The sequence below is a fragment of the Protopterus annectens genome, chromosome 2.part2, assembly GCF_019279795.1.
Source record: "Protopterus annectens isolate FY-2018-M chromosome 2.part2, PAN1.0, whole genome shotgun sequence".
Lineage (NCBI taxonomy): Eukaryota > Metazoa > Chordata > Ceratodontiformes > Protopteridae > Protopterus > Protopterus annectens.
Genome location: NC_056730.1, coordinates 428,258,567 through 428,272,490, shown reverse-complemented (window position 1 = coordinate 428,272,490; position 13,924 = coordinate 428,258,567). Strand labels below are relative to the sequence as shown.

The window sequence follows — 13,924 nt, the reverse complement described above, 5'->3', positions numbered from 1 at the left end:
ACCCCCTCAGAAGCCGGTACCTGCACAGTGGTTCTGGACCCATCTAAGGGAGCGACGTCCGAAGGTCCTGCAGCAGATAAAACAATCGGCCTTGATGGCTCCCCATGGGAGTCCATATCGGCCATCGGTTCAAAAGTGGCGGACGGCAGGGGCTGCAAAAGCGCCTCACTGACAGCCGAACCAGACGCTGGCTCCAGCTGCGACGAATCCTGTTTGGACCTCGGAGGCCTGTCCTTGTCTTTGCGCTTCTTTTGAATTCCGGTAGAATCTGACGACATTCTATAATTGAAGCGTCTGCCAAAGTAATTTAAAGCCCAGTCGTACCGATGCTTAATAGTGCGAGAATTGAACCTGGCACAGAACCGACAACAAGAAACGTCGTGGTCAGGGCCTAAGCAAGGTAGACAGTAAGAGTGGAAATCTTTATGAGGTATCTGTTTTCCACACGCTATACAATTATTAACTTTTTCTGACATCGGAGGAACAAGAAAAAGATTCCCCAACGGGGTACTTAGCTTTGAGAAGAGAAGTAAGAACTTCAGACCGACAGCAATCAAATGCGTAGATCGAAAATCGCCAACCAACGACTTGCGAACTGCTTTCCACCGCACGGCAAGAAAGACTGGAGAAGATGGCATCGGCTGAGGGCTATGTACCAGAGCGTACTGACGTCAGGGTACTAGCTTGTGCAGCCGACGCCGGACCCAGACTTTGTGATTCTGGCCGACCTCGGGCTGCCTGCCGGCAGGATCACCCTACAGTTATGACATGGGGTGCACCAAAGCAATAAACATATTTTTCATGCCAGTCAGAGTTTGGCATTTTTCTGCCACACTCTTGGCACTGTTTAAAGCCTGTGGTAGATTTCCACTTATCCACCATGGTAAACAAAAAAAAGGGATCAAGAAAGAGATACACACACACACACACACACACACACACACACACACACACATAGAAGAATCATACCAGCGATGGTAGGAAAGATTACCTATCAGTAAGTTAGAGAAGGAAAAAGAAAAAACTACCAGCTATGGTAAGTGAGAAATACCAAGTGGTACAAGTGACACATAAGGAAAGGGTAGACACGTGAAAAAACTACTAGAGTTACTAGAAGAAAGAGAGAAAGCTTTAAATATTGAAACATATAGTTATATTTCAAAAAATAAACTTAGCTGTAATAGAGAATCAGCTGACGTGTTTTTCTACAAGAGTGGCAAATTAGATCTGAGGTAATGTAGAGAGGGGCATTGTGGGTAGACCTTTAGCTCGAGATTTTATTTGGCTGGTGCGAGCTATACAATGGCCAGATCGGTTCCGAGGATCGGAACCATAACCCATCAGTCAAGAATGGATAAAGACTGACAATATCAGATTATCTCCAAGCTAGCAGCCTAAAGACATCAGAGAGAGAAACTAGGAAGGGCATAGCAGGAGAAAAGGAGGCCCGCTCGGTCCTAGGATCCGAGTTTCATGGCAGAAAAGAGACAAGGAAGAAAAACTGGCAATAAAGGGGGAATGAGAGTTGGAAGGAATACTACAAGCGTGATCAGTAAGACATCTACTGTTTTGGTAAGTTCTTACACAACTGTGCTATGTCTTGACCGAAATCACTGCTGCAGTATTTCAAACAGTTGGGTGATTCACAAAGCTTAAGGGGATAGAAGGAAGAATGGTTCAGTGTGGAAATAACTGTCCAAGAGGCCAAAAAGAACTGACCAGGCGAAGGTTGCCCTGGTCCTGAAAAAGTCATCAATTCTCTAGTGTTTAGTGAAAATGTATATGGAAGACCATATAGTAGTTTCCAGAATGGTTCTGGAATCTCCTCCTTGTAAAAAGCCCCAGAAGAGGCAACTGCTCTAGTGGAAAGAGGGCAAGAATTTTCCATGATGCAAATAAAAGGAAATGGACTTCAAACTCCAGCTTCCAGTGATTTGTCTGAATACTAACTAGCCCAGCTTAGAGTCCATGAAACAGGCAGATAGTTGGTTTGATTTACAAACAAACTCAGTCTTGTCCAGATAGACTCTTAGATGACTGTGCACATATGTGAACAAGTTTGTCACCCCTGTTCTGTGGACTGAAAGACAAAGTAGGCAGACTGATAGCATGTTTGAGGGACATCTCATTTAGCACTTTTGGCATGAGAAAGAGGTTGACCCTCAGGGACACACTATCCTTATGTAAAATAAGGAAGTAACGGCCATGAGTGCCTGCAGTTCTGAGACTCTCCTAGAAGAGAGAGCTAGCAAAAAAAATGTTTTTTCAGGTGGAGAATTTGAGAATAGAAGAAGCAGTTTTCTCAAAGTGAGGCAGAGTGAGCCTTTCCAGCACCAAATTGTGGACCCAGGGAGGAAGCAAAAGTTTTCTCAGTGCAGAACTTTTCTTAAAAATTGTCTGACCTCAAGCCTGGACTGAGTACATAAACAAGGAGAAGGAACTGGATCATACCAGTCATGCAGGGCAGCTCTGACTGCTTTGGACCTAACCACAAAAACAGGCATGTCCCTCCAAGCAGTATACATTCAAATAATGTGGAGAGAGAGGTTGACTGAGAAGACATGCTGAAATGGCTGAAAGGTAGGCTTTAATGAAAGACTAAGCCAGACAGCATTTCATGAGTTCATAACAGGAAACTATAAGAGGAACCTCTGATTTTATGGGTCTATATTAGAACACTGAAGTATAACTACACTGAATGTTCTAATAATCGAACCATTTCACTCTAAACACCATAACAGCAATTTTTTTCCCAGGGAAATAATTAGCTGTTCCAACAAACATACACACAACACAAGCACACCAAAATACATAATCCACACACATACACTTCACAAAGCCCTACACTAAACCATACATACACTACTAGCTATCCACTTACCTTACCTCAACCTTAAGGTCCGTAACTACCGCACACTCACCTTACCCGCTCCCTAACCCTAAAGTCCCTATCGCACATTCACCTTACTCGCTCCCTAACCCTAAGGTCCCTATCTCACACTCACCTTCATTCGCACACTTACCTTAACCCAGTCTGTAACCTTCGCTCCAGTCGAGGAAACAGCGAAGCTGCAGAAACAGACCACCGAATACTTTTCCTAGGAAAGTATTAGATATTCTGCAGCTTCCCTATTTTCAGCATTCGATGCAAAGGGTTCGATATTAGAACATTTGAAGTAATAATACTTCGATGTTCAAATATAGACCCGATTTTATAGGGTCCTGACTGTTTGCTTCACACCATACTAAAAATATCTTCTATTTGGCTATGTGGGATTTTAAATGGTGGCTCTCCTTGCCTCCTGGAGAACCAAAACCATGTTCAAAGAAAACTGGTTTCTGGAAATGATCAGAATCCTATTATCCATAGGCTTATGTTGAGAGATGATGGGTTGGGGATGAAGTAGTGAACCCTTCTGTTGTGTGATCAGGTCTACTTTGTGAGGTAGTGTGTGGTAATTGCCCCAGCTAAGTGATAGAGAAGGGGGACCCAATACTGCCTGGGCCAAAATGTCACAGTAGAAATTTTGTTTTTTCTTCTGTATCTTTAGTAGAACTTTTGTGAGAAGAGGAAGTGGAGGGAAGGCATAAAGAAACTCCCCTGTCTACTGGAAGGATAATGTATCTGGCCTCCAAGTCAAGGGGCAAGGGGCCCTGGTGAAAGAGAGGGGAAGCTGTTTATTGCTCTCCAAGGTAAATAAGACTATCTGTGGTGTTCCCCATCTGTGGACTATGTCTATGAAGACCTGTTTATTGAACATTCATTCCTGGGGGTCTTCAACAGACCTACTTAGAGAGTCTGCCAGGATGCTGTCATGGGACAGAATGTATACTGCTTGGACGGACATGCCTGTCTTTCCAGCTAGGCCCCATGCAATCAGAGCCAACCTGCATAACTGGTGTGAACCGGTTCCTCCTCCTTGTTTATGTACTACACGACTGTTGTGTTGTCTGTAAATACTCTTAGAGATCCTGGTTTCCAAAGGTGGGTGAAGACTTGTAGAGCCTGACAGCACTCATCTCTTTTAGACTGATGTGCTCTTTCTTGAGATGCAAACAACCCTGTAACTTGTGGTTCCTGTCTATGCCCCCCAACCCTCATCTGAAGCATCTGTGTACAGCTCTTGACTTGAGGTCTGTACTTTGAAGGGCAGGCCTGGATTGAGACTCACCTGTGTCATCCACCATAGGATCCCCTTCTTGAGACAAGATATAAAAGTTTTGTGTGTCCAGAGGGTGAGAATGTTGGGAACATATGTTTTTCAGGTACCACTGAATTATCCTCAAATGCAACCTGCCTAACAGAAGCATTGGAATAGTTGTTGCCATAAATACTAGTGCTCTGAGAATCTCCATGACTGAGCAAGTTTGGAGAAAGGTTAGGGACTGGAAGCAAGTAGTGAGACTTTGCACTTTTTCCTGGGCAAGAAGACCTGCATTTTTTTTTACCTAGTCTGCAACCCAAGAAAACTAGGTCTTGAGTGTGGTACAAGGAAGATTTTTCTGAAACTGACAGCGAATCCTAGTTGTTTGAGGAGGGTGAGAGTGAACTCGAGATACTGCAGTAAGACCCAAGTCATAGAGGCCTCAATTAGCAGATCATCTAGATAGGGGAATATACATATTCCAGGAGTCCTGCAAAAGGCTAGAACTGGTGCCAGGCACTTTATGAAAACTCTGGGAGGCTGCAGAAAGCCCAAAAGACAAAGCAGTAAACTGAAAATATGATGAGCTAATAGAGAACCTCAAGATTTTCTTCAAGAAGAGTATATACGGGTGTGCAAGTATGTATCCTGTAAATCCAAAGGTACGAGAAAGGCCTGCCAAAGGATAAAAAGGAAAAAGATCTGAAGAGACAGCATTTTGAAAGTGGTTACCTTGAGGAAAGTTCTGAGCTGGGAGAGATCCGGTTAGGTCTTCACCATCATTTTTATTGGTACGAGAAACAGCCTGGAGTAGAATCCTCATCCCATAAACTGAGAGGAAATTGGTTCTATGGTGCCTTGGGACTATAGTTTCCAAATGATAGAAGGGAGAATCTTTAACTGGTTATGGGGTGGAGCTGGAATGCCTTTGAAGGGAGATAATTCTTTCCAGAGCATACTGTAACCATTTTTGAAGATGTTGAGTACCCACTTGTCTATGGTAATATCTTCTCACTTTGTAATGGAAAGAATGAGTCTTTTTAACAGGGGAAGGGTAGGACCAAGGGGAGAGGGGCTGGGAAGATGGTCACGGAGACTCATCTGAGAAAGGAGGCCTCCCAGATTTGGGCCCCTTTTCGTTTTTTTCCTGGAAATCTTTTTGAGTGCCTTCTTGTTTCAGAGAAGGCTTATGTTCCTTTCTAACAAAGGAAGTGAGCTTGACTAGGTAATTCCTTTGGTATCTGGGCAAAGAGGTAAGAAGGATCTATCTACGGTTCTTCACAGTCTTATCTTGTTACTGCAAGGTTTTTAATATGCCTGCAGACCAAATAAAAGGTCCCAGTTAAGGAGGAAATCTAGGAGTTTAACCTTGAAATCTTCTGGCAAGGCCTGGTAACACAACCAGACGCATCTCCAAACGAATGACCCAGCATCAGCTCCTCTGGAGGAGGTATCAATGGCATCATAACTGCATTTCATACCATGTCTAGTCACTTGAGTACCCTGATTTACCAAGAGCAAAATTTGCTGCTTGGAGTCCATTCCTGACTTATTAGCCACAGCTTTGTCCACATTAAGGATAAAGTTGTACTTGGTGATGATTAATGGCCCTGAATGCCAAGATAAAAGAAATACAGACATTTTCCCTGCCTAGCCATAGCCCTGCTGTCACTGTCTCATAGCAGGGCATTAGCACTTGGCAGTAGCTTAGATGGTTTGTCTGTGGCTAAGGAAACAGCTGAAGGGTCAGTGACAGACTTCTTGAAAAGGAATTTGAAATAATCTGTAACCTTATAGAATCTGTCTGGCCTTCAGGAAGCTGGGGGTAGAGACTGTCAGAAGCAGTGGACTTGAGTGACAAGGGAAGGGGCTAGAGTACTCACTTCTAACAAACTGTAGTATTTCTTTTGGACAGCACAGAGATTTGCTTAGACTCCCACTAAAAATATTTCATCATATACATAATGGTATCTCTGAAGGATGCCTCTTCCACAGTGGAATCAGGAGAAAGGGAATCCTCATCACTAGAGAGGCCCTATCCAGGACAGTGAAAATGAGAGGAGTAAGATAAGGAATGAATGAATGAATGAATGAATTTATTTATTTACTTGAACACTGGGTAGATGAGCTGAAAAAAATGAGGTTTATGGGCCATAACGGCTGTGAACAGGGCCCCAAAAAAGTTCACCCCCTCCTCCCTAGAAGCGTGTAGAGAGGAAACACATTTAGTTTTTGGTTCAAAGGTGTTTACTAAGCTAACAACCACAAGGGCCTTTTTAAGCTTAGCCATGCAGCCCAAATCTCTGACAAGTTCTAGTACCCTTAATAAGTGCACGCAGGGGCTTGGATGATGAAACATTTACAAACAGGGGCCAGGGAGATGAACCATTTACAGGCTGCCTGTGTCTGACAGAGGTGCCAAACCATGGATGAATTTCCTGTTCCCCATCCAATTGTCCAAGTTACACTTGAATTGGGTTAGTGAGGAACTCTGCTTTACATGGATGGGGACCCTGTTCCAGAGTCAGGGTAGTCTCCGAGATACATACCTGTCTCTCCAGCAGGTCCTATTTAGATCACAAGCAAGGTTTAAGTCTTTAGAATGGGTAATTTCGGTGCTGTTTGTTTTGTGGATATGCAGGAGGTCCATCAGAGTGGGGTCTGACAATACCCTGTATGTCGGGCATAGATCTACCCTCAAACAACTGTAGGAGACAAAATACAGGGATAGGGACTTGAGGAGGTCTGCATAGGACATGTTACTTATGTCCTGTATTCTCTTAGTAAGGAACCACTGCGGACATTCCAGTTGCTGGATATGCCTGGTTAGATACATACCAAAGGGAGCACTGTACTCAATGACAGGTCTGATGAATGCCGAACATAGTGAACAATGACTTCCTTGGACCTAGATGCTATACCTTTATTTATAAGTTGCTCAACATTGAATGATTTCCTCACTACTATAGACATGTGATCGTCAAAGGCTAGATTACTGTCCATGTGTCTCCCTAAGTCCCTGACTAATGGGTCAGCTGTAAGGGGTGTGTTGTCAATACGATAGTTACCAGGGGTAGATGAATTCCTGAAGGATACTGTTATGTATTTCTTGGCATTTAGTTTTAGTCCATGGCTCTGACACCCATTGTTCGTCTGCCCATCCTGAAGGACATTTGTGTTGATATGGGATTTAACGATAGCTCCTAATATGCAATCATCTGCAAATTTAGTCACCCAGAGACCACTGACATTGGCCTTGACTTCAGAGAAGTAAAGGCTAAAAAGGAGTGATCGAAAGGACCAATCCCCGAGAGTCTCCACTTGTAACTGGCCTCTCTGTAGAGGTGGACTCCCCAATTCTAACTTCCTGGGTCCTGTCTGTGAGCCAGTTGGCTATCCACTGGGTGACATAAGGGTTTACACCTAACCTCTTCAGTTTGTCAACAATGCCCGAGTGGGGAATTGTGTCAAATGTCTTAGCCAGCCTAAGGTAGGCAGTGTGAACCATTCTGCCTCAGCCATTGCTTTGGTTACTTTCTCAGAGAAATCCAGCAGGTTAAGTAGGCATGACCTGCCCTTGATGAAAGCAAACTGGGTTGGGTCCAGTGTCTGGAGGTTTACTATATCATTACTGATCATTTCCATGACAACTCTTTCCATGGCTTTGCAGATAAAAGACTAGTGAGACTTGCAGGTCTGTAGTTTCCAGGGTCTGTAGATGACGCACCTTTTTGCATTCTTGAGGCATAAAGCCTATTTGGAGGCTATAGTTAAATAGCATCTCCAGAGGGCCTGATAGGTTGTGTTTCATGCTATTTAGTAGGCATCTTGGGATACTGTCTGGACTCACTGATGCGGTGCTCTTGGCGTTAGAGTATTAAGGACCTGTTCCCTTGTAATAGCAGGAGGAGTTGCATTTGATGGTACTGCCGGAGGAAAGGCTGAGGGGCAGAGAGCGGTAAAGTTGGAGCTGAATTTGTTGGCCAGCTGGTTTGTTACATCTACTGGCTCAGTACAGGTGGCTCTATTTACAATGAGCTCTGCACACAATTGTGTATTGCCTCTGAGGTTGAGGACATAGCTAAAGAATGCCTTACAGTCATCCTTGGCCTGGGAGGCCAAATCTACCTCAAATTTAGCTTTGGTAGAGTTTTATTTGTCTTCTGAGCTGTTTGTTAAGTTTCACGAGAGTGCTTTTATCCTGCTTGGTGCTGCACCTCTTAATTTTTGCCAGAATTTTCTTCCTTCTGTTACACAGCCTATTGATTTTGTGATTCCACAGGGGGGGGGGCTTATTTTTTTGGGTTAGTTCTCTACTTCTTCCTGGTGGGTGCAGCTGCCTCTATGCAACTATTAACATGCTTGTAAACGCCATCTGTGAACAGTTCCACATAGGCCGCAGTGTTCTCATGGTTTATGGGGGCTTGAAATTTTGCCAGGTTGTCACTTTATAGCAGGGAGTTAGCCTTAGCGTAGTTCCTGAATATTCCAAAGTAAGCTAGGGGTCCAGGTTTTATTTTACTTCAAAGGAGACCATTTTGTGTTCTGACCTCTTCAGCGAAGACATTACACTAGGAGGTGTGCAACCCTCTCCCATATTAGTGAGGACCAGATCCAGTATGGTTGTACGGGTTAGTGTACTGACAATCTGGTCCAGTGAGTATGTGTTTACAACATCCAGGAATCTCTGTGCCTTTACATTTGGTGTCATATAGGATTCCCAGTTAATAGTGGGGTAAGTAAAGTAACTAATGAATATGGTATTGGGTTGGATGGTGAATGTTTCCAATAAGTATAATGGTATGGGTTTCCTTGGTCATAGAGGGGGACCTATAGCTTGCAAGGAAGTGGTACTGAATTTTGCCTATGCTGATTTGAACATGGAGAAGCTCAACTGCATTGTACTGTTTGATTAGACTTGAGGTATATTTACTTTTGATGTAAATCAAGACATCTCCATCTTTAGTCCCTGTCTGTGTAGTAGCTGGTCTAAATTTGTGGAAGACATTATAACCTTGCACCATCGATGTGCTCTCTGCAGCTTTAAACCATGTCTCAGTGACCGCACAAACATCAGCATTCTCTAGGGTGAAAACAGCTTCTAGGGAGAGGAAGTGTTTCGTAGGAACGGACTGTATGTGTGTGTGGAGGGATCTGTCATCCCAGAAACGGGTCATAGCTTTAGTCATTGAGTCTCTAAGAACGTGTGCAATGAAGACAAACAGGAACACAAACTCTTGGGTAGAAAGGACAGGTAAAGGGAACAAGATTTGTAGCACTGCTCTACTCCTATACAGAAAAGACACTGAGTATTGAGGTCTTTGTAGGGTATCTGACTACAGCACTCACTCTTACCACTCCTAGCTGACATCTTACAAAATCACAGCAAAACAACTTAAACAAGAAGGAAGGCTCCACAGCACTTATCTGAATCTGAGAAGGCTTATAGTACAGATGACTACTTGAAGATCAGACCAACAGGTGTGAGACCTGCGCTTGGGCTGGCAGTGAGACAGTCTGGGGATTTATACTCATACGTCCACTTATATACTCCTACTCTTGTGTGCTGAGGTCATATATCTGACATGTGCTACTGGGAAGGATTAGGCTTTGGTAGCCTGGCCAGACATCACCAGTGAAAACCCATCTGGTTGGAATAAAGCAACAGTGATTTCAGTCAGAACATCCTTATTACATTATTACAATACAAAGAATGGTATACCTGACATCATGTAAGCTTTAAGATGAAATGTTCTAACACCTTGTATGTAGCATGGTTTTGGAATTAATGCAATTATAAACAAATAGCAGTTAACATCTGCAGGCATCAGTATGACGTAGCTAGAGAAATGATGGATGTGTCACTAAGCTGTAATGAGTTAAACCATCACCCCTATGCTGCAGTAGGAGAGCATCAGACGAAATCTTTGGGGTAATGTATAACGTGACGCAGGATATCCCACAGATACCTCAGCTCAAAGGAAAGGAGGACAGGGTAAATGCTGAAGAGCTCTCAATGACCAAGAACCAGAAGGCTTATCACTGAGAGCCAGGCAAATCAACTGGTAGTGACAAAACCCAAAGGTTGGGAAGCAGGTAGTGACACCAGTGACGGCAAAGGGTGATTAAACACATAAAGCAGATTACAGAAAGCCAAGTGAACTACTACAGATTTCTTGCCACTTGGATAGTGAGGGCAGGAAAAGAAAAAAAATATTTCTTAGAAGATTAAAAAAATAATTCAGAAGCCTAGCAGGCTAATCACGAAAACAGAAGCCCTCTACTATAGTCACAGCAGTTAACCACTAAGCCATCACAGCTGGAAAATCCAATGCAGAAAGGAAGGAAATTCTTCTGCTGGGAAAAATGCACCTTTCCATGTTTTTGGAGGAATACTCACTGAAATGGTGATCTTGGCTGATACTCCTTTTCCTTTTCTTCTCAGCACAGGGCCCGAGGGTCTTGTCTCAACAAGTGAGAGCCATTTCACTGAAGTTGTTACATATGTCACAGGAGTCTGGATCATGTTCATGATACAGAAAGAAAAGTGAAGCAAGATGCTTGCCCATTTTTGCAATTAATCTAAAACTCTGTGAAGACTTCATTGATGACATCTGACACAGAAAGAATAAAATTTGCCAGTAAAACAAACCAAAAGTTAAGAAGCTCTGTTCTTGTTTTGATAAATGGAGAACAGGCAAAACTAATATACTGTAGTCAGACCACTTTCTTAAGGAGCACATCACACAGATGGGTATCCTGTCCTGGTAAATAAAAACATGCTCTGAAACTGTACCAAAGGATGTTTTTAAAGCCCCACTTTTCTGCATTGCAAGCTAGCATTCTAAAAGAAAATTAAAGCAATAAATACACTTCCCGAACACATTTAGAAACAGCAAAATGAAAAGGGACAAATGATGTGAGAAATGTTACAAAAGGTCTTCACTAGAAGGGTACTCTCTGGTTAGTTATTTTTAACAGTCCAAATAATAAAGACTGTCTCAAACTAGACATGCTTTCACAATCACACTCTTGTTAATTTCAAATCACTTGTCTAAAGAAAATAAAAGCTTCAATCACATTGAACTGAGAGTTACACAAGCACATAAAAATGTGAAGAATCAAAAATTACATTTGAATAGGATTTGCTTACCTTCTGCTGCAATGGCTAGGTTGCATTCTTCAAACTCAATAGGTCCTAAAAGTAAAACACACATGCACCATTATTTGCATGTCTTAACTTTGCACTTTGAAAACACTACCCTTCCGGAAGCACACAAGAAGGAAGAGTTTTCAACACTTATCAGGAGGCACTAGAGTAGTATACAACTGAGAAGTCAGAGTATTTTAAAGTTTTAAAGCGAAGTACTATACTATTAGATGCAGAAAAAAAAAGATAACCATATCCAATTAACAGTCAGCCTTTAATTCGCCTTATATAAATTACTTGATGGGTTCACAGTTTGGAAGCTTTACATGCAGAACAATTAGAAGAAGAAACAGAGTTTTTCCAAATGTGTTGAAGTAATCCAAAAATTCCTCAGTATTACTATAAAACTTGAGCATTTCTCTTAGTCAGCAGCATGACAGCTCACAAATGCTATCAAGCTTTAACAAAAACAATAACAAAAACTGAAATACTGTGCATAGGTTCATAGATAATCACTAGACCTATTGATCTGTGACCAGCTTAAGAAGCCTAACTCTACATTTCCATGGTAGTTTTTATTCCTTATATTTTGAGCAAAAAGAGATTCATAGGTCTATAACAGGCTGACAACCACTGGGACTTTTAAAAGCCTAGCCATGCAACTCAAATGTATCCCATGAGTTAATATGTCTTAGAGGTTACTTTAAGGTATGTATATTAGTTAGGACATGACTTAATGGCTGCTGCTGTCCATCACAGACATAGGTGCCAGACCAGGCATGAATTTCTAATTTCCCATCCACTGGTCCAGGTTGCGCTCGTATAGGTTTAGGGAAGACTTAAGCTTCACATGGATGGGAAATCTACTACAGAGAATGGGGGTTATCTGATACACATACCTGTCTCCCATCATGTCTTATTTATGCTTCACATGGATGGGAAATCTACTACAGAGAATGGGGATTATCTGATACACATACCTGTCTCCCCATCATGTCTTATTTAAGTCACAGCAAACTTTAAATCCATAGATCTAGTAGTTATAGCGCTGCCCGTTTTGCAGATATGCAGAACATCCATCAGAGCAGGATCCAAGGATGCCTTGTATTCTATGCATAAACCACCTCTCAGCAGTCTTTAGAAAACAGAGTATAGACATAGGGATTTGAGGCGATCCACATAGGACATTGTGTTTATTCCTTGTACTGCTCTTATGACGAACCTTCGTCATGGACATTCCAGTTCTTGCATGTATCTAGTCAGGTAGATACAGAAGGGGGAGTTATACTCAAAGATGGTCAAGATGAAGGCTGAGTACTGTGGTACAATGATGGCCCTGGAGACCTGGATGCCATGCTCTTGCTTATAAGCCAACTGACACAGAATAATTTCCTTAAATCCTTGAACAACACATGTTGGTCTGAAGCCAGGTTACTATCCATACGAGTTACCAAATCTCTGACTATACTGTTTACCTTTAGGGGTATTTTATCAATCAGGTAGTTTCCCTGGGTGGCGGACTTCCCAAAAGGTACTACTTTAAATTTCTTGGCATTGGATTTTAAGTTGTGCTCTTGGCACCAGACATTTGCTTCTGTTGGAACTTCCTGTAAGATGTCAGTATGTTGGGAGAGTTTGTGCCTCATTCTGTGTGTTTGTTTACAATGTCAGAGTGGGGGTACTGTATCAAATGTCTTAGAAACGTCAAGATGGGCAGAATGTACATATATATATATATATATATATATATACACACACACACACACACACACACATATATATATATATATATATACATATATATATATATACATATATATATACATACATATATATATACATACATATATATATATATATATATATATATATACATACATATTCACACACACACACACACACAGATATATATATGTATATATATATATATGTATATACATATATATACACACACAGATATATATATATATGTACATATATATATATACATATATATACATACAGATATATGTACACACATATATATATATATATATATATATATATATATATATATATATATATATATATATATACACACATATACATATATATACAGATATATGTACATATATATATATATATATATATATATATATATATATATATATATATATATAAACTGGCTATATCACTGGCTCTGCTCCTGCAGGACTCCTGACTGACCTTCTTCTTTCCCCCTACACTACTAGAATCTTTATACTATACTTATTTACTATACTTATTCCTTCTTCTTATTGCCCTGTTGCTCTCCTCTTATGCTCCTACCCTCTCCTCCTTTTTCTCTCCCCTGTCCTCCTTTCCATCTTCTTACCCTTTTCCTCACTAGACTATTGCTTCTTTCTCTCTTCCTCCTTTGTATTTCTTCTGTAATTCCCTTCTTATCTCCCGTTCTACTTTTTCTCTCCAATGGATTATCGAAAATATGTTGCTAATCTTGATGTTTTGTAATGCTTCTACTGAACAACTATATTTTTGTGTGTGTTCCATAGGTATTTTGTTTTTCGTGTTACTAATGTATATTCTTTTTGTACTTAACTTATGTTAAAATTTGTCTCCTTGTAATTTAGTATCTGTGGAGCTTTAAAAG

General features: G+C 41.4%; 1 protein-coding gene across 2 annotated transcripts in view; it reads right to left on the bottom strand.

Annotated features, from left to right (window-relative positions):
- The window catches only part of FCHO2 (FCH and mu domain containing endocytic adaptor 2), a 4,043,518-nt gene that overhangs the window by 2,932,535 nt on the left and 1,097,059 nt on the right, over positions 1–13,924 (bottom strand). For both annotated transcript variants that reach the window (XM_044063938.1, XM_044063939.1), the window contains exon 9: positions 11,299–11,343. In XM_044063938.1, coding sequence (XP_043919873.1) covers positions 11,299–11,343 — 45 coding nt within the window. The remainder of the gene's footprint in view (positions 1–11,298; positions 11,344–13,924) is intronic.